The sequence below is a fragment of the Pleurodeles waltl genome, chromosome 7 (assembly GCF_031143425.1).
Source record: "Pleurodeles waltl isolate 20211129_DDA chromosome 7, aPleWal1.hap1.20221129, whole genome shotgun sequence".
Taxonomy (NCBI): Eukaryota; Metazoa; Chordata; class Amphibia; order Caudata; family Salamandridae; genus Pleurodeles; species Pleurodeles waltl.
The window spans coordinates 527,358,631-527,381,917 of NC_090446.1; the positions used below are offsets into that span (position 1 = coordinate 527,358,631).

Below are 23,287 nucleotides of genomic sequence, written 5' to 3' on the forward strand. Positions count from 1 at the left end.
CATTTCATTTGTATTATAGCGCAGGTAATGGCTGACTTTACCAATGTACTCAGCTTTTTACATAAAATACACATTTGCTCTTTGCAGTAGGCATATAAACCTTCTGCGCTTCGTTATGGTACCAAAACTGCCACTAGACAAAAGTCTGATCCTTTTGTAGCAGAAACATAATCACAAGACTTACTTGACTTTTTTATTGCTGCCTAAAAGCTACAGTTGAAACGCGTCAGTTGAAGTATGTGCATTGCTTTGAAGCTATGTGCAACTGCAAGACAACTGGTGGCAAAAATATATAAATATATATACATATCTATATATATATATATATCTATATATATATATAGATCACTTTTATATGTGGGTCTGGTTTTCCTGAGGGCCGATAGCAGCCCCCAGGGAAACCACACATGCATTGACAAAAGTGATTTTTATATATATATATATATATATATATATATATATATATATATAGATCTATATCTATCTACATATATATATATATATATCTGTCTATCTATATATACATAATGGCCCCCAAGGAAACCATACTACTACTAAAAAAATTATTGCCCCAACAGGGGGTCACCCTGCCCTTTGGGCAACCCCCGTCAATTACATTTTTTCATTTAGCTCCTTGGGGGGGTGCGATCTGGAGCGATTGCGCCCCTCTAGTGGATACTACCTTGAATTTTAAAAAAATTGCCCCCAGGAGTGTGGTGCGGCCCGTTAGCTGAGGGGGCTCACCCCCCCCCCAAGTGAAATCCCTGGTGTCTAGTGGGGCTTCTTGGCCATCAATCGCAGCAAGGGCCGGGAAACCTTTTCAGGAAGGCCTTGTTTGAAAGGGGAGAGTCTTCCCTTTCAAACAAGGCCTTCCCGAACGTCGGGAAGGTAGTATGGGGCAGTTTTCCCCATCGGAGCAGGAAGCGGCCGCGGCGCGCTGACCTCACAATGGGGTGGGTGGGGGGGTTGAAGGAATACACATAAGATCTTCTGTGTCTCTCGGGGAGGGGGATTTAAAAAAAATATCCTCCGGTGCAGCACACCTGAGGATTTTTCAACCCTCTTCCTGGTGTCGGCCACTGGTCACTAAATGGGTCAATTATTTTCAGGTTGAGCGTAGCAGCGAGCAAGCGCTGCTTTTCCGACATGTTGGTACATATCTGGGCTTTTAACCACGCCCACTGCACGCCCATCACTATCACTCATTCATGGGCTTGCCTTTCATAAATCCTTTCTTTTCATTGGTTTGTCCCTCCTTCGGGTGGTTTTGTTACTGCCTTGGCCATCGCCCCTGTTACATGGCTAATTCCACTTTTGCCAGTATGTTTGATGATGCGAGAAAACTTCTTCTTCCTTTTGTGTCTCTTCACACTGATCCTCATGGTGGCCGTCGGCTGGTTTATGTGAAACTTGTAGGAGGCTGGACTGGCTTGTAGTGAGTACCAAGGGGTACTTGCACCTTGCACCAGGCCCAGTTATCCCTTATTAGTGTATAGGGTGTCTAGCAGCTTAGGCTGATAGATAATGGTAGCTTAGCAGAGCAGCTTAGGCTGAACTAGGAGACGTGTGAAGCTACTACAGTACCACTTAGTGTCATATGCACAATATCATAAGAAAACACAATACACAGTTATACTAAAAATAAAGGTACTTTATTTTTATGACAATATGCCAAAGTATCTTAGAGTGTACCCTCAGTGAGAGGATAGGAAATATACACAAGATATATATACACAATAGCAAAAATATACAGTATAGTCTTAGAAAACAGTGCAAACAATGTATAGTTACAATAGGTTACAATAGGATGCAATGGGGAAACATAGGGATAGGGGCAACACAAACCATATACTCCAAAAGTGGAATGCGAACCACGAATGGACCCCAAACCTATGTGACCTTGTAGAGGGTCGCTGGGACTATTAGAAAATAGTGAGAGTTAGAAAAATAACCCTCCCCAAGACCCTGAAAAGTGAGTGCAAAGTGCACTAAAGTTCCCCTAAGGACAAAGAAGTTGTGTTAGAGGAATAATGCAGGAAAGACACAAACCAACAATGCAACAACTGTGGATTTCCAATCTAGGGTACCTGTGGAACAAGGGGACCAAGTCCAAAAGTCACAAGCAAGTCGGAGATGGGCATATGCCCAGGAAATGCCAGCTGTGGATGCAAAGAAGCTTCTACTGAACAGAAGAAGCTAAGGTTTCTGCAGGAACAAAAAGGACTAGAGACTTCCCCTTTGGTGGACGGATCCCTCTCGCCGTGGAGAGTCGTGCAGAAGTGTTTTCCCGCCGAAAGAACGCCAACAAGCCTTGCTAGCTGCAAATCGTGCGGTTAGCGTTTTTGGATGCTGCTGTGGCCCTGGAGGGACCAGGAGGTCGCAAATTGGACCAGGAGAGAGAGGGGACATCGAGCAAGACAAGGAGCCCTCTCAGCAGCAGGTAGCACCCGGAGAAGTGCCAGAAACAGGCACTACAAGGATGCGTGAAACGGTGCTCACCCGAAGTTGCACAAAGGAGTCCCACGTCGCCGGAGACCAACTTAGAAAGTCGTGCAATGCAGGTTAGAGTGCCGTGGACCCAGGCTTGGCTGTGCACAAAGGATTTCCGCCGGAAGTGCACAGGGGCCGGAGTAGCTGCAAAAGTCGCGGTTCCCAGCAATGCAGCCCAGCGAGGTGAGGCAAGGACTTACCTTCACCAAACTTGGACTGAAGAGTCACTGGACTGTGGGGGTCACTTGGACAGAGTCGCTGGATTCGAGGGACCTCGCTCGTCGTGCTGAGAGGAGACCCAAGGGACCGGTAATGCAGCTTTTTGGTGCCTGCGGTTGCAGGGGGAAGATTCCTTCGACCCACGGGAGATTTCTTCGGAGCTTCTGGTGCAGAGAGGAGGCAGACTACCCCCACAGCATGCACAAGCAGGAAAACAGTCGAGAAGGCGGCAGGATCAGCGTTACAGAGTTGCAGTAGTCGTCTTTGCTACTATGTTGCAGATTTGCAGGCTTCCAGCGCGGTCAGCAGTCGATTCCTTGGCAGAAGGTGAAGAGAGAGATGCAGAGGAACTCGGATGAGCTCTTGCATTCGTTATCTAAAGTTTCCCCAGAGACAGAGACCCTAAATAGCCAGAAAAGAGGGTTTGGCTACCTAGGAGAGAGGATAGGCTACTAACACCTGAAGGAGCCTATCAGAAGGAGTCTCTGACGTCACCTGGTGGCACTGGCCACTCAGAGCAGTCCAGTGTGCCAGCAGCACCTCTGTTTCCAAGATGGCAGAGGTCTGGAGCACACTGGAGGAGCTCTGGACACCTCCCAGGGGAGGTGCAGGTCAGGGGAGTGGTCACTCCCCTTTCCTTTGTCCAGTTTCGCGCCAGAGCAGGGCTAAGGGGTCCCCTGAACCGGTGTAGACTGGCTTATGCAGAATTGGGCACATTTGTGCCCAAGAAAGCATTTCCAGAGGCTGGGGGAGGCTACTCCTCCCCTGCCTTCACACCATTTTCCAAAGGGAGAGGGTGTAACACCCTCTCTCAGAGGAAGTCCTTTGTTCTGCCATCCTGGGCCAGGTCTGGCTGGACCCCAGGAGGGCAGATGCCTGTCTGAGGGGTTGGCAGCAGCAGCAGCTGCAGTGAAACCCCAGGAAGGGCAGTTTGGCAGTACCAGGGTCTGTGCTACAGACCACTGGGATCATGGGATTGTGCCAACTATGCCAGGATGGCATAGAGGGGGCAATTCCATGATCATAGACATGTTACATGGCCATATTCGGAGTTACCATTGTGAAGCTACATATAGGTAGTGACCTATATGTAGTGCACGCGTGTAATGGTGTCCCCGCACTCACAAAGTTCAGGGAGTTGGCTCTGAACAATGTGGGGGCCCCTTGGCTAGTGCCAGGGTGCCCTCACACTAAGTAACTTTGCACCTAACCTTTACCAGGTAAAGGTTAGACATATAGGTGACTTATAAGTTACTTAAGTGCAGTGTAAAATGGCTGTGAAATAACGTGGACGTTATTTCACTCAGGCTGCAGTGGCAGGCCTGTGTAAGAATTGTCAGAGCTCCCTATGGGTGGCAAAAGAAATGCTGCAGCCCATAGGGATCTCCTGGAACCCCAATACCCTGGGTACCTCAGTACCATATACTAGGGAATTATAAGGGTGTTCTAGTAAGCCAATGTAAATTGGTAAAAATGGTCACTAGCCTGTTAGTGACAATTTGGAAAGAAATGAGAGAGCATAACCACTGAGGTTCTGATTAGCAGAGCCTCAGTGAGACAGTTAGTCACTACACAGGTAACACATTCAGGCACACTTATGAGCACTGGGGCCCTGGGTTACCAGGGTCCCAGCGACACATACAACTAAAACAACATATATACAGTGAAAAATGGGGGTAACATGCCAGGCAAGATGGTACTTTCCTACAAAACTGTATTACTTTCATTTTTTATTAGTTGTTTACTGATCATGTCTTTTGTGTGTGTTGTGCTTATTTCTCTTTTATGCCCTTTCTTCTTCTCACAACAGTCTCGGTTTTAAGGGCACAGGCCAATCAGCCTCTGTTTTGGAATACTTCATTGTGAGCAGCTCATGTTTTTGTTTTTCACTATGGGGGTACTATGGTACTGCTTAGAAACGGCGCACAGATCAAAATCCTCCCTGCCTATCAGGAGCGAAGGGGCTTAGCCGGCCACTAGTTTCAATCGCTTTCAGAAACACCTGCGATGGGGAAAAAAGCATTAACAAAAACAATACCCATTTGTCCTGCCAGCAGCCCGTAAATATCGCCTTTCATGTGAGCTTGTTACATTAGTTGCTAGTTCTGATCTGCGTAGTTCATGTTCTTCGCAGGAGGCTCATTAACCTTCTGCGCTACCTTATAATTAGTCCAAGCTTCCACTAGAGAAAAGTACGTTCTCTGTCCAAAAATAACATCACCAGAATTATTTTAACAATTAAAGATTGAATGCAGTCTGTGATCTCCCTACAACACATTCTTTGCAGCAGCCACGTTAACCCTCTGCACTGCCTTATAATGATTCCAAGCTTCATCTTTTGCTTACAGCGCTGCATTTAGTATGACCAAAAGAGACAGTTTGGAAAGTCATAAAAAAAATACGAAAGTGCAACACAAACAACGGAAAATGTGCTTCTTTGCAATTTCAAATTAGCCTGCTTTAGTATTTAGTACTCGTAAAAGTATATGCAGCAGTTATTAGCCTGTGGTGTAAAGTGACAGCTAACCTAGAAAAAACATACTTTTCGTGTATGCTAACAAGGCAATTGTGGGTCTCGTAAGCTAAAAACATAAATCTTATGGCTTCGCTATCAAGGAAAAAGAAATCAGCCTTCTGTGTAGAGTAAAAGCTGGATCTAAAGAAGGCACAAGTATTATGTTCACAGTGCTTAATTTGAGCTGGTGTGTTCCGATGCAGGGCACAAACAATTTTTGTTAAAGGGCCATCAGTTATTTCTCTACCTCACTAATTTACTGTGGGCAAAATAAAGAATAATTTAAAGAATAATTTATTAGAAATGGAAACTCAAACATGTGAAAATGTCCTTCTGCTCTAAACTATAAACAAGCCCCCAAGCTGGAAGTTCAAACAGCAAGATGTTATCATGCTGTACAAAACATTTTTTAACACAAGGACATGAATCACTCTTAACTCATAAAAACTGTGAAATACAGCAAATTAACGTAAAAAAGACTGCTGAGGCGATGAAAGTTTTACGTGAAAAACAAAAACACAGAGCAGAAACATTAGCATGTGTTCAAGCCACTACAGGGAGTGCAGAATTATTAGGCAAGTTGTATTTTTGAGGATTAATTTTATTATTGAACAACAACCATGTTCTCAATGAACCCAAAAAACTCATTAATATCAAAGCTGAATATTTTTGGAAGTAGTTTTTAGTTTGTTTTTAGTTTTAGCTATGTTAGGGGGATATCTGTGTGTGCAGGTGACTATTACAGTGCATAATTATTAGGCAACTTAACAAAAAAAAATATATACCCATTTCAATTATTTATTATTACCAGTGAAACCAATATAACATCTCAACATTCACAAATATACATTTCTGACATTCAAAAACAAAACAAAAACAAATCCGTGACCAATATAGCCACCTTTCTTTGCAAGGACACTCAAAAGCCTGCCATCCATGGATTCTGTCAGTGTTTTGATCTGTTCACCATCAACATTGCGTGCAGCAGCAACCACAGCCTCCCAGACACTGTTCAGAGAGGTGTACTGTTTTCCCTCCTTGTAAATCTCACATTTGATGATGGACCACAGGTTCTCAATGGGGTTCAGATCAGGTGAACAAGGAGGCCATGTCATTAGATTTCCTTCTTTTATACCCTTTCTTGCCAGCCACGCTGTGGAGTACTTGGACGCGTGTGATGGAGCATTGTCCTGCATGAAAATCATGTTTTTCTTGAAGGATGCAGACTTCTTCCTGTACCACTGCTTGAAGAAGGTGTCTTCCAGGAACTGGCAGTAGGACTGGGAGTTGAGCTTGACTCCATCCTCAACCCGAAAAGGCCCCACAAGCTCATCTTTGATGATACCAGCCCAAACCAGTACTCCACCTCCACCTTGCTGGCGTCTGAGTCGGACTGGAGCTCTCTGCCCTTTACCAATCCAGCCACGGGCCCATCCATCTGGCCCATCAAGACTCACTCTCATTTCATCAGTCCATAAAACCTTAGAAAAATCAGTCTTGAGATATTTCTTGGCCCAGTCTTGACGTTTCAGCTTGTGTGTCTTGTTCAGTGGTGGTCGTCTTTCAGCCTTTCTTACCTTGGCCATGTCTCTGAGTATTGCACACCTTGTGCTTTTGGGCACTCCAGTGATGTTGCAGCTCTGAAATATGGCCAAACTGGTGGCAAGTGGCATCGTGGCAGCTGCACGCTTGACTTTTCTCAGTTCATGGGCAGTTATTTTGCGCCTTGGTTTTTCCACATGCTTCTTGCGACCCTGTTGACTATTTTGAATGAAACGCTTGATTGTTCGATGATCACGCTTCAGAAGCTTTGCAATTTTAAGAGTGCTGCATCCCTCTGCAAGATATCTCACTATTTTTTACTTTTCTGAGCCTGTCAAGTCCTTCTTTTGACCCATTTTGCCAAAGGAAAGGAAGTTGCCTAATAATTATGCACACCTGATATAGGGTGTTGATGTCATTAGACCACACCCCTTCTCATTACAGAGATGCACATCACCTAATATGCTTAATTGGTAGTAGGCTTTCGAGCCTATACAGCTTGGAGTCAGACAACATGCATAAAGAGGATGATGTGGTCAAAATACTAATTTGCCTAATAATTCTGCACTCCCTGTATATTAACAGGCATAGCTGAGGAAAGGAACTGGCTTTGCTCGAGGAGCCCTCCATGAACAGAGCCATGAAAATATTTGCCATGTAATGTGGAAGCTGTTTTCCTTAGTTCTTCAGATTACACCACTCCAGTTCTTAAAAGTAATAGTTTGAAAACATGAACTTAGAAATACCGAGGGCTCCCCCCATGCTGATAATGCCACTAGTCAAACCACACTGAAATATGCGAAAAAGTGATGGATGATTTGCTTGTGGGTATTGTGGGACTGATTCCAGGGAGAGCTATCCTTTGGTTGGACTGATAAGTGTGAGGTTGGTATAGATATAGCCATGCCAAGAATAAGAACATGAGAGATATCTTCTGCTAAATGTGGGTGACCACTATAGGAAAGTACCCTCTTTTTGCCATGGTTACCCCCATTTTCTGTCTGATGTCAGAGGGCTTGACTGTGTTCACTGGGATCCTGCTAACCAGGACTCCAGTGATTATGCTCTCTCTCCTCTAAATTGTGTTATTGCATACTGTTAACTCAGTATTTCACCCAAAATTGGCATACTGGTGTCCCCTTATAAGTTTCTAGTATATGGTACCTAGGTAGCCAGGGCATTGGGGTTCGAGGGGATCCCTATAGGCTGCAGCATATCTTTCGCCATCCATAGGGAGCCCATGCAAAGGCTTCTACAGGACTGCCATTGAAGCCTGTGTGTAAATCTGCATGCACCCTTTTACTGGTATTTACACTGCACCAGGTCACTTATAAGTCACCACTATTTCAGGCCCTCCATCCATGAGGACAGGGTGCAGAGTACCCGTGTGTGAGGGCACCCCTGCACTAGCAGAGGTGCCCACATAACCTCCAGGACCATTTTCCCTGACTTCATGAGTGCAGGGATGCCATTTTACATGTGTACTCGATATAGGTCACTACCTATGTCTAGCTGCATAATGGTAACTCCAAACATAGGCATGTTTGGTATCAAACATGTTGGAATCATACCCCAAGGCTTTGCAAGCATTAGTTGTATGATTCCATGCACTCTGAAGGCTCCTTAGAGGACCCCAAGTATTGCCATTACAGCCTTCTGAGGATTTCCAGGCAGCCCCAGCTGCTGCCATCTCTCAGACAGATTTCTGCCCTCCTGTTGCTTGAGCAGCTCAAGCCCAGGAAGGCAGAACAAAGGATTTCCTTTGGGAGAGGGGTATCACACCCTCTCCCTTTGGAAATAGGTGTTACAGGATTGGGAGGAGTAGCCTCCCCAAGCCACTGGAAATGCTTTGAAGGGCACATTTGGTGCCCTCTTTGCATAATCCAGTCTACACCATTTCAGGGACAACCAGCTCGTTCTCTGATGCGAAACTGGACAAAGGAAAGGTGAGTGACCACTCCCCTATCCATCACCACCCCAGGGGTGGTGCTCAGAACTCCTCCAGAGGGTCCCTGGGTTTTTCCATTTTGGATTCCAAGTTGGCAGGCAACTCTCAGAGCATCTGAGTGGCCAGTGTCAGCAAGTGACGTCAGAGCCCTCCCCTGGTAGGGGCTTACCTGTGGAGCTGACCAATCCCCCTTTCAGGGCTATTTAGGATCTCTCTCATGGGTGGTTTAATTCAGATTTGGATTGCAAGACTCCAGCAGGAATCATCTACATTCTTCAATTTGCCTTCTCCCTGAAGAGACTGCATCTGGACCCTCCAGGAACTCTACAAACTGCAACAAAGAAGCAAAGACGACTTTTGCAACATTGTATCTTCACCTCCTTCCAGCCACTGCAACTGTTTCCAGGTCATGCATCCTCAGAAGACAGCCTGTCTTCAGCTTTCACCAGAAAAATGAAGGAATCTCCCTTGGAGTGAAGGAGTCACTCCCCTGCTTCAGCAGGCAGCATTCTGCATCAGCGACCAGCGGCGTGGGTCCCCTCTCATGACGAGTTGCATGGATGTAGCATCACAGGTGGTGGACTGAAGTGGTCCCAACTGTTCTGTCCAACTTTGGTGGAGGTACGGGCTTGCAGCACCCCCATTCACCGCATGTTTTGCAGTTGCCCAGGCTTGTTGGCATCCTTCCATGAAGTTCTTCGTGCAACTTGCAACTCCGGCCTCCAACACTCCATCCTGTGATGCACAACCTCCTGAGTGGTAGTCCGGCCGCGTGGGATCCTTTGTTGTAGTGCAGCGTGGCCTCCTGATGCACCTTCTTTGTCCCCATGCTATGGGACTCCTGTGTGAGCTGCCTGGTCTTCTGAGGGCTCTTTGAGTTGCTGATAGACTCCTCTGACTTCTCCTGGGTAGAGTCAACCAGATCCCTCCTGGTCCTGGGCAGGGCCATCTTCTGCTAGCCATGAGCTTTGCATGTGCCAAGGATTGTTGGTAAAATCCAGCGACGCAAACCAGAGTGCAATCTTCCATCCGGCATGGGACATCATCTGCACCAACCAGGAATCTGCAATCCATCTTCTTGGGTGCAGTACTGACTGTTGTTCCTCACAGGTGGTTTCTTTTTTGCTCCTTCATCTGGGTTAGCAGGGGCTCCTGTTCTCCCTGGAATCTTCTGTGCTTCTTGGACTTTGTCCCCTTCTTCCACAGGTCTTCAGGTCCAGGAATCCACTGTTGAAGTCTTGCAGTCTCTTCTGGTTTTTGCATTATCTTTTTCGTATTCTTGTGTGTTCTAGGAAAGTTACTGTGGTCTACTCCTGCTTTCCTGGGCTATGGGGTGGCTTCTAATACTTACCTTTGGTGTTTTCTAATACTCCCAGCACCCCTCTACACATTACACTTGCCTAGGTGGGAAACGAACATTCGCATTCTACTTTCTTAGCATATGGTTTGTGTTTCCCCAGGCCCATTTCTAAGTATTGTAATTTTCACTATATGCACTGTTTTCTAACTGTTTTAGGCCTATTTCTGCATACTAATGCATATTATTTGTGAATTACTTACCTCCTAAGAGAGTACAGTCTTTATGGTCTTTTTGGCATTTGTGTCACCAAAATCAAAATAAAGTACTTTTATTTTTGTAAGACTGAGTATTTTCTTTCATGTTTGTGAGTACTGTGTGACTACAATGGTATTGCATGAGCTTTGCATGTCTCCTAGATAAGCCTTGGCTGCTCCACTACAGCCACCTCTAGAGAGCCTCGCTTCTAGACACTGCCTGCATTTCACTAATAAGGAATAACTGGACCTGGTATAAGGTGTAAGTACCATAGGTACCCACTATAAACCAGGCCAGCCTGCTACAACAACCTTTTGGGGGCAGTGTGTGTGCCTATCTTGTAGCACTTAGTGGTTTATCTACCGTAGTTAGTGAGACACCAAACGTCATCCTCATTTGAGCTGTTAATACCTTCAGACAGGGAACTAAAGTAACATGCTTAAGTAGTAATCAGGTTTCATTTCTTACATCTCATAAAAGGCTCATGATAGACCTGCTAAAGATATGTGTGAGGGCTGAAGATCTGATGTCACTCCTTATGATGACACTTCCTGTGAGGTCATGATGTCACTTCCTGTAATGTCATGCATGATGTCACGTGCTGTGATGTGACTTGCATATTGCCTTATTTGGTTAGTCCCCCCACTTCTTTTTTTAGGGCTTGTGCCCTGCTTGTGGTACGTGTGAGTAGGTGCACAAGTGGGTAGTTACAGAAGTTGGAATTGCTGTATAGTGTCAAATACTTGCCCTGGTGCTGGTGGGCAGTGTGAGGAGCTAGTGTGGTGGAACATTGTGACAATCCTGTAATGGCTGTTATTTCAGAAGCTGACACTGGTGGGCAGTATAATATACTTACAGGGTTGGGTGGTGTAAAGAGGGTGAAACGAAGGAAATTGGTAAGAAACTGCCAGGGTAAGAAAAATTACAAGAAAGCGCTAGCGACCACAGCGAGAAGCTGGCACTTATTAGCAGTGTGAGAAGCTTGCTCTGATAGGCAGACTGAGATGCTGACACTGATGTGCTATATAAGTCAGGCACTAGTGGGTAGAAAGAGAAGCTGGCACCTGCAAGTCATTTTGTTTAACCATCAATCGGTTAGTGGTGTGGCAGGCTTGAAGTGGCTGACCTTGTGAGAAACTGAAACTAGTAATATATGTGAGACATTCACAGGGTTAGTAGTAAAAAAATAAACAAGCATTAGTAAACCCAATAGGTCTCACCTTTGGGACCTATTGGCTACGCCAAGGGAATGTTGTGTACAGCATTCCTGATCGTGTGCAGCATGGCTAAAGAAATCAAACAAAAAAGATGCTATGATGCAGCAGTCAAGTCATTGTGTAAGAACACACACTTGTGCCTATAAAATGATGGAAACACTTTTTTTTTACCAAGTTGGACCAGTAAATAATAAAAAAAATAGGTACTGTGGGTAGGGCGGGGGCAAGATACAGGGGTCATTGATGAGGGGAAGCAATATGGAGGGGCTGGTGGGAGAAAGCAATACTGGGTGGTCGAGGTAACATGAAGGGCGGGTGGGGAGAAGAAGCAAACGATGAAAGAGGGGACAGCGGGAGGAGGGAAGCAACACAGAAGATGGGGATTAGAGGAAAAGCATCAGATGAGAGAGGAGAGCACGTGTGAGATGAAGGAATATGAAAGGCACAGTGGGGAGAAGAAGCAATCAGCAAGAGAGCAACGTGGAGCATGTAGGGGAGGAGCACACCAGTGAGAAAGCAATGGAGGAAGTACACAAGGGCAAGCGCTACAAGGAGGAGGCTGGAGAAAAGTACATGGATTATAAAGAAAAACATAGAGTGCAGGGCGTTAGGGGTACACAAGGGTGACAGCTGGAAAATACATGCACTCTCATGGAGTGCTTAACCCAAAAAAAAGTAACTTGAAAAGCAAATAGAGGGAGTACAGAACCAGCCAAACAAAAGGGATGGCAAAAGGGTTATGCCCCACGAGCGGGACAAACACAAGTTTGACAAGCTGCCCGGACACAAATAAGAAGCAGGCAAATAAGAGTAACAGGAAAGTCAACCAATAGTAAGCAATTGGCGGACTCCAAGCCCCCGTTTGTTTTTGCTAAGTCCACAATATGTCTTTCACAGCCACAGAGCTGCGCTGTCTGGTAGGCTTCACAAAAAAGAAGTCAAAAGTGGCGATAGGAGAAGATGACACTGATGAGCAGTTTGACAAGCTGGCACTGGTGTGGAGCATGAGGAACTCAGACTAGTTGCTTCAATAAAAAACAGGAACTGGTAGGCAAAGTGCAGAGCTGGCATTGGTAGGAAGAGTGGGGATTTGACACTAGTGGGCTGTATGAGTACCTTGCACTAGTGGGCAGTATGAAAACTGGCACTGTTGAACAATGCACTAAACTGGCACCAACAGGCATTTTAAGAAGTTGTAATTACTATCAGTAGACTTGGCGATGGCAGGTGTGGAGCTGTAGGTAATGGAGAAGCACTTACACCTTGATTAATGTGGGACTACTGGGAAGGTGCCCCTGTTCTTGACAAATTGGCCATAAAACAACTCTAAATATGCAAAACCACATAGACAGCTATGAGAGCTTTATGCCTCATCAATGTGCATGGAATGAATGTTGCACACAGGCACGGAGTCAGGAAGCCCTGATGAAGACTGTTGATACACAAGTTAAAACATGTTGGCAGGAATTAGTAGATAGATGAATCATTGAAGCTCATTAGCATTCAAATGAGCAGATACCTTATAGTCATATATAGGGTACCCCCCTTAGTAACGGATATTCTGAGTGTATACCCTGAGATATAATTAGTTCTCATCTGGTCCCCTGCTTCAATCCATGAACAATTTATTCAGAACTCCCACATCAGTTGAGTCTGCCAGTGCGGCATTTACCTACCCTGAGGTGGTCAGGTGACCGATGATGAAGCATGCCACAGTAATACGTGTGTGAGGGGAACTTTCCATTTATCTTCAGGGGCCTCCATGACTGGCACAGGGCAGTATAAGCACCTGCAGTGGAAGTCCTGTTCATAAGGAGGATGTGCTTAGGTGGTTTTCCTCTTTCTCTCTTTCGTTGAACAACATCAAGGGTTGGCACTCGCCAGCAAAGTAAGGAACTTGCTATGGTGGGTGGTTGAATCTCACACTTGCATTCTCTTTAAAAATTATACTTTAGTGGGCAATGTGAGAAGCAGACACCATTGGGCAATGTTAAAATGTGACATCCATGAGTAGAGTCAGTGTGAAACATTTTCTCTGGTGTACTTCATGAGAAGCCTACACTAGAGGCAACATGGGTAGTGTGAAGGGTTAGCATTAGTGGGCATGGAGAGGGCAGACAATGGTGGGCGGAAGGGACACTGCCACTGGGTTGCAGTGTGAGGAACATGTGCTTGTGGAAGCCACGAGAAGCTTGCACTGGTGACCAAGGTGAGCATATTAAAATGAAGTCAATATCAAAAGGTTGCATTAAGGGGTAATGAGAAGGCTGGCATTGGTGGCCAGTGTGAGTATTAGTGCGTTGTGTGAGGAACATGCACCAGGGGCTGAGTCCGGATCTTGCACTAGTGAGTATCACGAGGAGCTGCCACTGTTGAGTAGTCTAGCCTTCTTAAAGGGGTGGAGTGCCTCTCAGAGTCATTACAAGTGGGTACAGTGAGAGGGTGCCATTAGTCTGAGAAGTCGACATTGGTTTGAAACATAACGAATGAAGGGGCCCGGGGAGAGAGAGACTCGCTCTAGTCTCTCCGCGGGTACGTTCGGGAGAGGGAAGTGGCGATGCGGGATGAGATTGGTGGCAGGTAGGTGGGGGTGGGCTTTAGGGAGGGAAGAGAAAAGGGGCGTGGGGAAGGGGCCGGCCTCTTTCCGTGCCGCTCTTCGCGCGGTTAGGAATTGGCTGGGCCCGAGGGAATATTTCAAAGTTTTCACTCACACGAGGCAAGTGCAATTTAAAGTTGATGGTCGGGCACAAATTTGCGTCCTTGCCGACCGGTGCAGATTCAATTTGTTGGCAGCCTGCGTCAGCGCCATGGCAACCAGCGACGACGCTGAGGCAGTAAAGGCCGCGCTTCACGTTTTAGGCAAAGCCGATCTTCTCAGGCCTGGGATTTTTCGATCCAGGCCTGGGTCGGCATGGTGCGGCCGACTGGCAGCACGTCGGGCCGGGTAGTTGTGTCCGCATGTACATCATCAGAAAGGGCTAAGAAGCCCAAAAAAGCGTCAGTGGGGCGGGCACGAGGCGGGTCCACCCCCACAAGCCAAATGGAGGAGGGGAAGGCCATTCTAGCTGAGGAAGAGCCCATTGAGGGGGGAGGCAACATGAAGGTGCTCCTGAGGGCCCACAGGAGCAGTTGATTCTGGAAGGGAAAACTCTGGTTGAGTAAGGGGCCCAAGAGCTACCAGGGCCCAGTGTAGATATGGTCCCCATGGACCTGCCCCTTCCAAAGGATGGTGCAGCCATGGAGGGGACCACCGTGCCACCATTAAAAAAAAAGGGTAAGAGCTCCAAGCCGGGGGTGGCCCAGGCAAGGCCAAGGCAGGCACTAGGCAGACAAGGAAGGCTGGGGGGGGGGGGCAGAGGCGGCACCAGTGGGGTTTGAGCTAGGGGGACCCAGGCAGGGCAGGTTTTACATGAATGAGGCATGGGATTTTGAGTCTAGAATAATGGAACAGCGTTGCATAGTGGCGGAAACTGAAGAAAGGTGGGCCCAGTTATGCATAGACCGGGAGGGTTCGGTGGCAGGAGGAAGGCAATTGAAGAGGCCAGCAGAGGGTGCAGGGAACATGGGGCCCCACCGCAGGTGCCAGGTCGAGGTAGTTGGGTTTGGGTACCACAAGTGGAGGTAGCGAGGGGTCAGGAGGCTGGTGTGGCTGGAGGTTTAGGCGGCGCGATGAGTGCCGGTGGCGCACACGGCCACGATGGGCGCGGACAGACAATGCCAGTGTCTGAGACTGGCAGAAAGAAGGTGATGCCAACGGGATGCAACACGACCTCTGCACGTTGGTCTGAAGCACTAGAGGGGTGTTCGGCGGCCTTCTCTACATCGCAGGATCGGGTCAGCGCAGAGATGGTGTGCGCCATGAGGGTCAAGAGGAAGCTTCGTCAAATTATATGCTGATGAGTGGTGGTGTTGACAACAGGTTGGAGATGGGTGATGAGGATGTTTTGGAGCTCGATTATGATGAAGATATGGATGAATGGGAAGATGGGGAGATTCGGGAGGCGGAGGTGAGTAGCGTGAAAGGGATGGGGAGAGGATGCAGGAGCGGCGCAACCCCTCTTTCCGTTTCTATTTTACAGGATCGGGTGTCTGGTGGCGAATCATGAGAAGTGCGGCAGGGGCTGGCACGTGGTCGAGGGTCCCTGAAGATTCAGCGGCCTTTGGGGGCACAAGGAAGAGGTAAGGGACAATGGTGGGTAGTTTGGGGGGATGGTTCGAGTTTCAGTGGAGCCCCTACGTGCAAGTCTATAGGTGTGGATGATTTTTCAGTCCATGACACACCTGCGGAAAGGGTCACGCAAAGTGAGGAAAGTGGGAAGGATCAGGAGGCAAATACCACAACTGGGAGCGAAGCAGGGGATATGCCTTTGGGTTTCGCACGTAGTGGACAAAACAAAGGCGAGGATATGGAAGCATGAATATGTAGATATTTTTAAGTTCTTACATAGGGACATACAAGCCAAGGAGGGCTCTAAGGAGGAGTAGTGAGAGCTAGCGCGGAGTCCAAGGGTTCCAATTACAATGAACAATTGGACTTCGCCATTTTTTATCTTTGCAAGCCTATACTGTGAGAAGTTCCCAGACAGGGCCATATCGCTTTTCAAATATATGGATATCATAAGGAAAGCACAGATGCACTTCAGTGGCTTTGCCTGGTTGAGCTATGATGAGTAGTTCAGGGCAAGGGTGAGTGTCAATCCTGATAAGCCATGGGGGGACGTAGATTCGGAATTATGGATGCAGTGGATAGCGTCATCGCAGTCCACTGCGTCTACTTATACCGCAAGTGGCCTGCCAGTGGTTTATAAGCCGTTTCAGGCCCGTCCCGCCCAAGGAGGGGCGGGTGAGGGTCAACAAACCCCAATACTCACAACAGGCGCCTGCTAGAACTTTAATAAAGGTTTATTTTCCAGACAACTCTTCAGGTTTAAACATGACTGCTCCAAATGCAGGGGACGGCACCCAGTTACACAATGTTTTTTCCCTCTCCACCCCAGCGGAGCAATGGAGAGCGTCAAAAGGTAGAGTCATGCAGGGCGCTCCTGCGCCAAAGGGCTCCTACGCCAATTAAGCTGGAGTTTCTCCTGCCCTGGCTCCATACATATTCAGATAAGGCCACGGCTTGTAAGCTAGCGTAGGGTTTTCAAGAGGGTTTTCGGGTTAGCTATTAAGGTCTGCGTAGTAGGCGGTGGGCATACAATTTGCGGTCTGCCAAGGAAATGCTGCAGGTTGTAAAGAGCAAACTGGATAAAGAGGTGTCCTTTGGCAGAATTGCAGGGCCGTTTTATGAGTGGCTGAGTAAGAATCTTACGATCTCCCCTATAGGGGTAGTGCCAAAGAAGGTGCCAGGCGAATTTCGCCTGATTCATCACTTGTCATGGCCGGAGGGTGCATCTGTCAATGATTTCATTGCACCAGAGGACACCAGGGTAGTTTATGCATCTGTGGACGATGCCATAAAATTGGTCAGAGGGTGTGGCAAGGGAGCGGAGTTGGCAAAATGCGACATCCAATCAGCCTTCAGGCTGCTGCCCATACACCCTGAGGATTTTGACTTGTTGGGTATGCAATCTGACGGGACCATTTATGTGGACAGGGTCCTCCCAATGGGTTGCGCCATATCTTGCGCCCTTTTCGTGGCATTTAGTACTTTTCTGCAATGGGTTTTTGTCAAAAGGAGTGGGCATCGTGCAGTGACCCATTATCTAGACAATTTTCTTTTTGTAGGGACAGCCATTTCTGGGGCTTGCGGAAAGGCTCTGTTTGCTTTTCAGGAACTGTCCTGACAGGTTGGGGTGCCTTTGGCTCCCGAGAAGACCGAAGGGCCACAGTCTGTTCTCACATTTTTGGGCATTGAGTTAGATTCAATTGCTTTGATGGCCAGATTACCAGCGCTGAAAGTCAAAGAAATGCTTGAATTCTTGGGTACAGTGTGGGACTCGCACAAAATCGAGCTGCGTAGAGTACAGAAGCTGCTAGGTTACCTCAATTTCGCTTGCAGGGTAGTCAGGGGTGGTACGACTTTCTGTAGGTGGCTAGGTCTAGCTATGTCTGGAGCGGTACTGCCACATCATAGAAGATGAGTGTCGGTAGGTTTGAGAGAGGATGTCAGGGTGTGGGAAACCTTTTTGACACATTTTAATGGTGTCTACATGTTTTTCTGTGAGGACGAGACAGTGTGGCAGGTACAAATATTTTCAGATGCAGCAGGAGCCACGGGTTTCGGGATCTTCTGGGATGGCTGGTCGTGTGCGGAAGCATGGCCTAGACAATGGATGCAGCAAGGGAGGAGTATTGCCTTCTTGGAATTTTTTCCCTTCCTGGTGGCAATGGCTGTACGGGGGCATGAGCTCGCTAACAGGACAGTGGTTTTTCGGGTGGATAACATGACAGTAGTAGAGTTAGTCAACAGACAGAGGACGAGGGACCTTAGGGTTTTGCGCTTGTTGCGCCAGTTCATGCTGTGATGTTTGTCTTGGAATGTGATCTTTAAAGCTGCTCACATACCGGGGGTATACAACGAGATTGCAGATTCCCTGTCTCGTTCACAGTGGCAACGTTTTCGCAGCCTGGCACCAGGAGCAGAGCGGAACAAGACTGCGGTCCCGGCAAGACATTTGGGAGTGGGGGGCATGATGATCACGGGGCTGGTGGAGATGTCCTTAGTGGAATCCACTCGAAGGAGTTACCGGCTGGCATAGTTGGATTTTCAATCCTTTGAGCTGTTTTCAGGAAATTTTTGGTTGCAGAATGTTAAGGAGTTAGAACCGCGTGCCTTGCATTTTGCGCTGTTCATGATACAGAAAGGTCTGTTGCCTGCTACCATTGGTGGTAAATTGGCAGGGGTTTCCGTTTATGGGAAGTTGTTCTTTGGGTATGATCCAGCTAAAGATGATTTGTTGGAGAAAATGCTAAAAGGCTGGAATAGGGTCAGATCAGTTTCAGGCAGGGCGGCTAGAGAGTCCATTTGTTTTGACCTGCTGCTGGAGTTGTTGCATGTTCTGCCAGTGTGTTACACAGATGATTATGAGTTGGCGTTTTTCCGTTTATGCATGGTGTGGATGTTTTTTGGTGCCTTTCGTGTGTCAGAATTGTTGGGGGTAAGGAGAGAGGTAGGAGTGCAGGACAGGAAGGTTTGCTTGCATGGTGATCATTTGGGAATTTGGCTCAGACGATCCAAGACTGACCAGCTAGGGAGAGGGAAACGGGTATGGTTGGGAAAAGGTGCAACATATTGGCTTGACCAGTGCTAGAGTGGCTAAGTTTCCAAGGCATGAGGGTTTCTTCCAGAGAGTCAGGAGTGTTTGTACACAAGTCCGGGGCCAAGCTTACAAGTTTTCAGTTTTTACAGGTCTTGAGGATGGCTTTAGGGCAAACAGCCCGCCAAGCTATGGATTTTGGCACACATTCGTTCCGGATTGGAGCCGTTCCTGCTGCAGAACATTTGAGCTTGGACTGGGCAAAGATCAGGGCTATAGGTTGTTGGAAGTCGAGATGCTGTGAGCATTATGTGAGGCCTTGAAGGTTTTGGTTGACTTTTATTACCGGTTTCGGTGTCAGGGACATCAGTGTGGTTGGTCGGGAGGGATCCATTTTGAAACCATTCATTACAGCTCTTTTTTCTATACAGGAGGTGTATCCGGTCCATCGAATGACAAGATGGTCACATGGCTAGTCGGCCATTCATTTATCCATTGAGCAGCAAAGTTTGCTGAAAAGCACATTTATGGCCGGGCTTTGGGACTTCCCAGTAACCAGCATGAAGTTTTTTGGTCAGGCAAAAGAGGCATGAGGTGGGGAAATCTGCTTCCTTTCATAACGTCTAACTTGCCAAACTGGGGTTGTCCTGATTTGTTAATTATTCATTTGGGCGAAAATGATCTGGTGAAATTGTCTGGACTCACACTACTGCAACACATGCAGAGAGACTTGGAACTCCTCAAGCAGAGGTTGCATGGCACCTGCTTGGTATGAACTGAGTTTGTACCTCATCGAGTGTGGAGAGGGGCTGTCAAGCATGGAGCCATGGAGCGGGCTCGCAGGAAGCTTAATCGAGCGATGAGGGCTTTCGGTTGGGCACATGGGATAAAAATGTTAAAGCATGAGGACATAACGTAACAGGATGAGGCATTTTTCAGGGCGGATGGGGTGCATTTGTCGGCACTAGGGAATGCTTACTACTTGACGGATCTGAGGTTGTTGGTTGGGGACTCATGGGGTAAAAAGATGTGGCTCAGAGAGCAGGAGTAAGGCAGTACATTGCAGTTGTCTGTTTGGTGGGGCAGCAAAACGCCAAATGGGTTTGTGCTGGTTGGCAGTAGATGGGGGAGAGTGGAGAGTCAGAGCGGGCTTGGCCACCTTTCCAGGGGAATAAACAAGCAGGTGAAGGATCTGAGTGTGGGGTATGCACGAACCAAGTAGGGCATGAAAGGAAAAGGGGAGTGTGTAGGGGAGTGGAAGCGAAAATGCGGGTTTTGAGTGAAAGGATGAGCGAGGAAATGTTAAAGGGTGGGCTTTATTAAAGTTGGGGTTTTAAATTGAAATTTAAGGTTATGCTTTATTGTTGCAATCCTGTCCTAAATAAATGACCTTTTACACTAAACGGTTGTCGCTGAATTATGTCCCGATGAAGGGGCCCGAGGAGAGAGAGACTCGCTTTAGTCTCTCCGCAGATACGTTCAGAAGAGGGAAGTGACGACGCTGGACAGGACTGGCGGCAGGTAGGTGGGGTGGGCTTTAGGGCAGGAAGATAAAAGGGGTGTGGGGGAAGGGACCGGCCTCTTTCCACTCCGCTCATCGCGCAGTTAGGATTTTGGCCACCCACCCGGCAAAAGCATAAAAGTGTGTGAGATGAGCAGAGAGGATGGACGTGATGAGGGAAGGGGTAGGAGTGTTGACCGTCAGTTAGGGCAGGTTTGTGATGAAGGGCGAAGCAGTAGATATGGGAGGGTGGAGAGTCAGATGTGGGCTTGGCCACCCTCCCAGGGGAATAAACAAGCAGGTGAAGGATCTGAGTGTGAGGTACGCACGAACCAAGTATGGCATGAAAGGAAAAGGGGAGTGTGTAGGGGAATGGAAGCGAAAATGCGGGTTTTGAGTGAAAGGATGAGTGAAGAAATATTAAAGGGTGGGCTTTATTAAAGTTGGGGTTTTAAATTGAAATTTAAGGTTATGTTTTATTGTTGCAATCCTGTCCTAAATAAACGGTTGTCGCTGAATTATGTCCTGATCTTCGACGATCTGACACTGGGCACCTCAGTGAAAGTTTTGAAGTGGTGGGTGGTGAAAGGCCCATCTTGTTCAACGCAGGAAACTTAGCCCTCCGAGGTACCGCCGCAGGCTCCTGAAGGTGAGGACGCATGGACGTCCTAACCAAAATAAAGTCATATTTCCTAACAGTATTCTGACATCCAACCCGGAAGTATGGTCACAGAGGAGACAGACAGGCCTTTTGCCGTCAGAGGGGAGGGAAGGTTTCAACAATCCATCCTATTTGACTTTCATATCACATTTACTATTCTTGCACTTCCATAGAATTTTCACTCCTCGAGTAACTCCTTTCCCTCCCTCCCTTGTTCAGCCCCTTCCTTTGCTCTCCCCCTCTACCTCCTCTCCTTTTTTCCTCTCTTCCTTCCCTGCTGCTCTCCCGCCTCCACCCCTTGCTCGCCTAATCACCCATCCTTGCTGTCCCTTATCCCTCCCATCAGCTCTCCCTTCATTTCCCCCAGAGCCCCCGCCTTCTCGCAGCTGCCTCTTACTCCCCACCGCTCCTCTCCGCCCCCGCCTTTTAAAGGGCTCCTTCCTTACTTGCATCCTAGCTGGTGTATTGTTCTTCCGGCCGTTGATGTCCTGCTTAGAGAATGTTTCAGTAACAGCAGTCACCGGCATAGAACTGCAAAACACAAGGCCCCGATACCCACCCTCTACCCCATTATGCCCAATACCCCCAAGCACAGATCTACATGTCAGTCTCTTTGGGTGGGTCCGGCGCTACGTGGTATTTAAATTGCTGCCTACACCAGGGAAGCTTATCCCACCTGCTTACCGACCTCGGGACAAGTAACCTGCAAGCTGAACACAGATCTGTGCAACAAGTGCAGTAACCTTCTTGTCTACCTTGATGTGATTGGAATCTAGCTCTTGTGGTTGACTACCACAGGAGGCACATTTAACAGCAAGATCAACAGGCACACAGACCGACTGAGCTCATGATATGTGAATTGCAACTACATTTATAATGAAATGTATTTATAATGAAATACAATTACCATCTACACAGACCAGAGCATTAAGACAGTTCGCACATTGAGACAATTCGCTGTGAGTATTTTCCGCGACCGCAGTTTGCACCAGGGCTTCAGCGGCTGTATTTGCACTATAAGGTGTCTCGCCAACAAGATCATTTTTACCTAAAACCGAGCACTTGAACGCTGTCATCCAGTCTCTGCAGCAGATGCATGAACCCATCGAGTTACGCCATCTGGAATCTAAGATAGGTCTGCTGGTTGCACTTGTGTCTGCACAGCATGTACTAAACGTCCTGTGCAAAACTGATGGGATGCAAGTAAATGCCTGCAACGGACGCATTGAGGTTCTGAACTAAATGTTAGAGATACACACCTGCAGGTTACATGCATTTAGATGCAGCAGGTGTGATAAGCCCTTAATATGTCATACCTAGAGTCACACTGTGTTGCATACAGATATATCTCTGCTGAAGGTGCGCGCATTTACTTCATGAATTTGTATTCCGATTGGGACCTGTGAAATGTAGGAATCTCGAAGATCTCAGCAGCAGGTGCACCTACCTACAGAGCTACCCCTGTTGCTGCACACTTGTATGCGTGCCCTGCTACCCTGGTACATATCCTTGGAAGGGGTAGGGTAAAAACCTACTGAGCTCTCCTACCTTGTAGGCGCTCACCGCCTCCTGGATGGGCATAAAGCGGTGCCCATGGTGCTGGGCAGCGTCACGGCACACCAGGCAGGCCAGGCGTCCATCGTCCCTGCAGAACAGGCGCAGGGTCTCGCTGTGCTCGGGGCATCGGTCACTGGTCCCGCCCTCGCTCCCCCGGGCCTCCCCCGCCAGGCTGCGCTCCAGCAGGTGTCTCAGCACCCGGTTGGCGGTGCAGCGGCGCTCCGGGAACACCTCGCGGCACTTGGGACAGGAGATGAGAGCGCTAGGGTGGTCCCAGACCCGGTCAATGCACGCGCGGCAGAAGTTGTGCCCGCAGCCCAGGATCACAGGGTCTCTGAAGAGCTCCAGGCAGATGGAGCAGGTGAGCTCCTCGGACAGGTCGGTGCTCTGTCGGGGCACGGAGCCCGGCGCCGCCACCGATGCCATGGGCTCTGCTGCCACACACCCCTGAATGCCCCTAGTGCCCACTGACTGTCAGGGGACACTGGACAAGAAGAGGACTTGAGTCCCTGAGCAGTGTTGACAGGGTGGAGGGAGTGCTCGTCCCCGTACTGGAGGTGGAGGGTAGGCAGCAAGACCCACGCATCCTATTGGCAGAGCCCAGGGAGAAGGAGGGGGTGCTGGAGTGCAGAGGAGGAGGGTGCGAGTGAGGGCTGAACAGATCCCGCTCCCTCTTCTGTTCTGGGCTTTGCAAAAGGAGCCCTGGCCCTTCCCGAAGAATTGTCATTACTGTATTAATTCACGGGACAGAGAGTGCAGAGGCCTGGGACAGACGCATCGGTGGTGACCAAAATGTCAGAGCAAATACAAGTCAGGAGATAAAGTGTGCTGGGAGAGATGGGGAGGCAGTGAACTTCTTATTTGAAGTGCTGTCATAATTGTG

At 48.1% G+C, this 23,287-nt stretch overlaps 1 protein-coding gene across 1 annotated transcript in view; it reads right to left on the bottom strand.

Moving 5' to 3' along the window:
• LOC138304288 (zinc-binding protein A33-like) overlaps nucleotides 1-22,974 on the bottom strand; it is an 810,175-nt gene extending 787,201 nt beyond the window's left edge. The window contains exon 1 of the mRNA XM_069244231.1: nucleotides 22,396-22,974. Within this exon, the coding sequence (XP_069100332.1) occupies nucleotides 22,396-22,830 (435 nt within the window). The 5' untranslated portion in view covers nucleotides 22,831-22,974. The remainder of the gene's footprint in view (nucleotides 1-22,395) is intronic.
• Nucleotides 22,975-23,287: the final 313 nt, after the last annotated feature.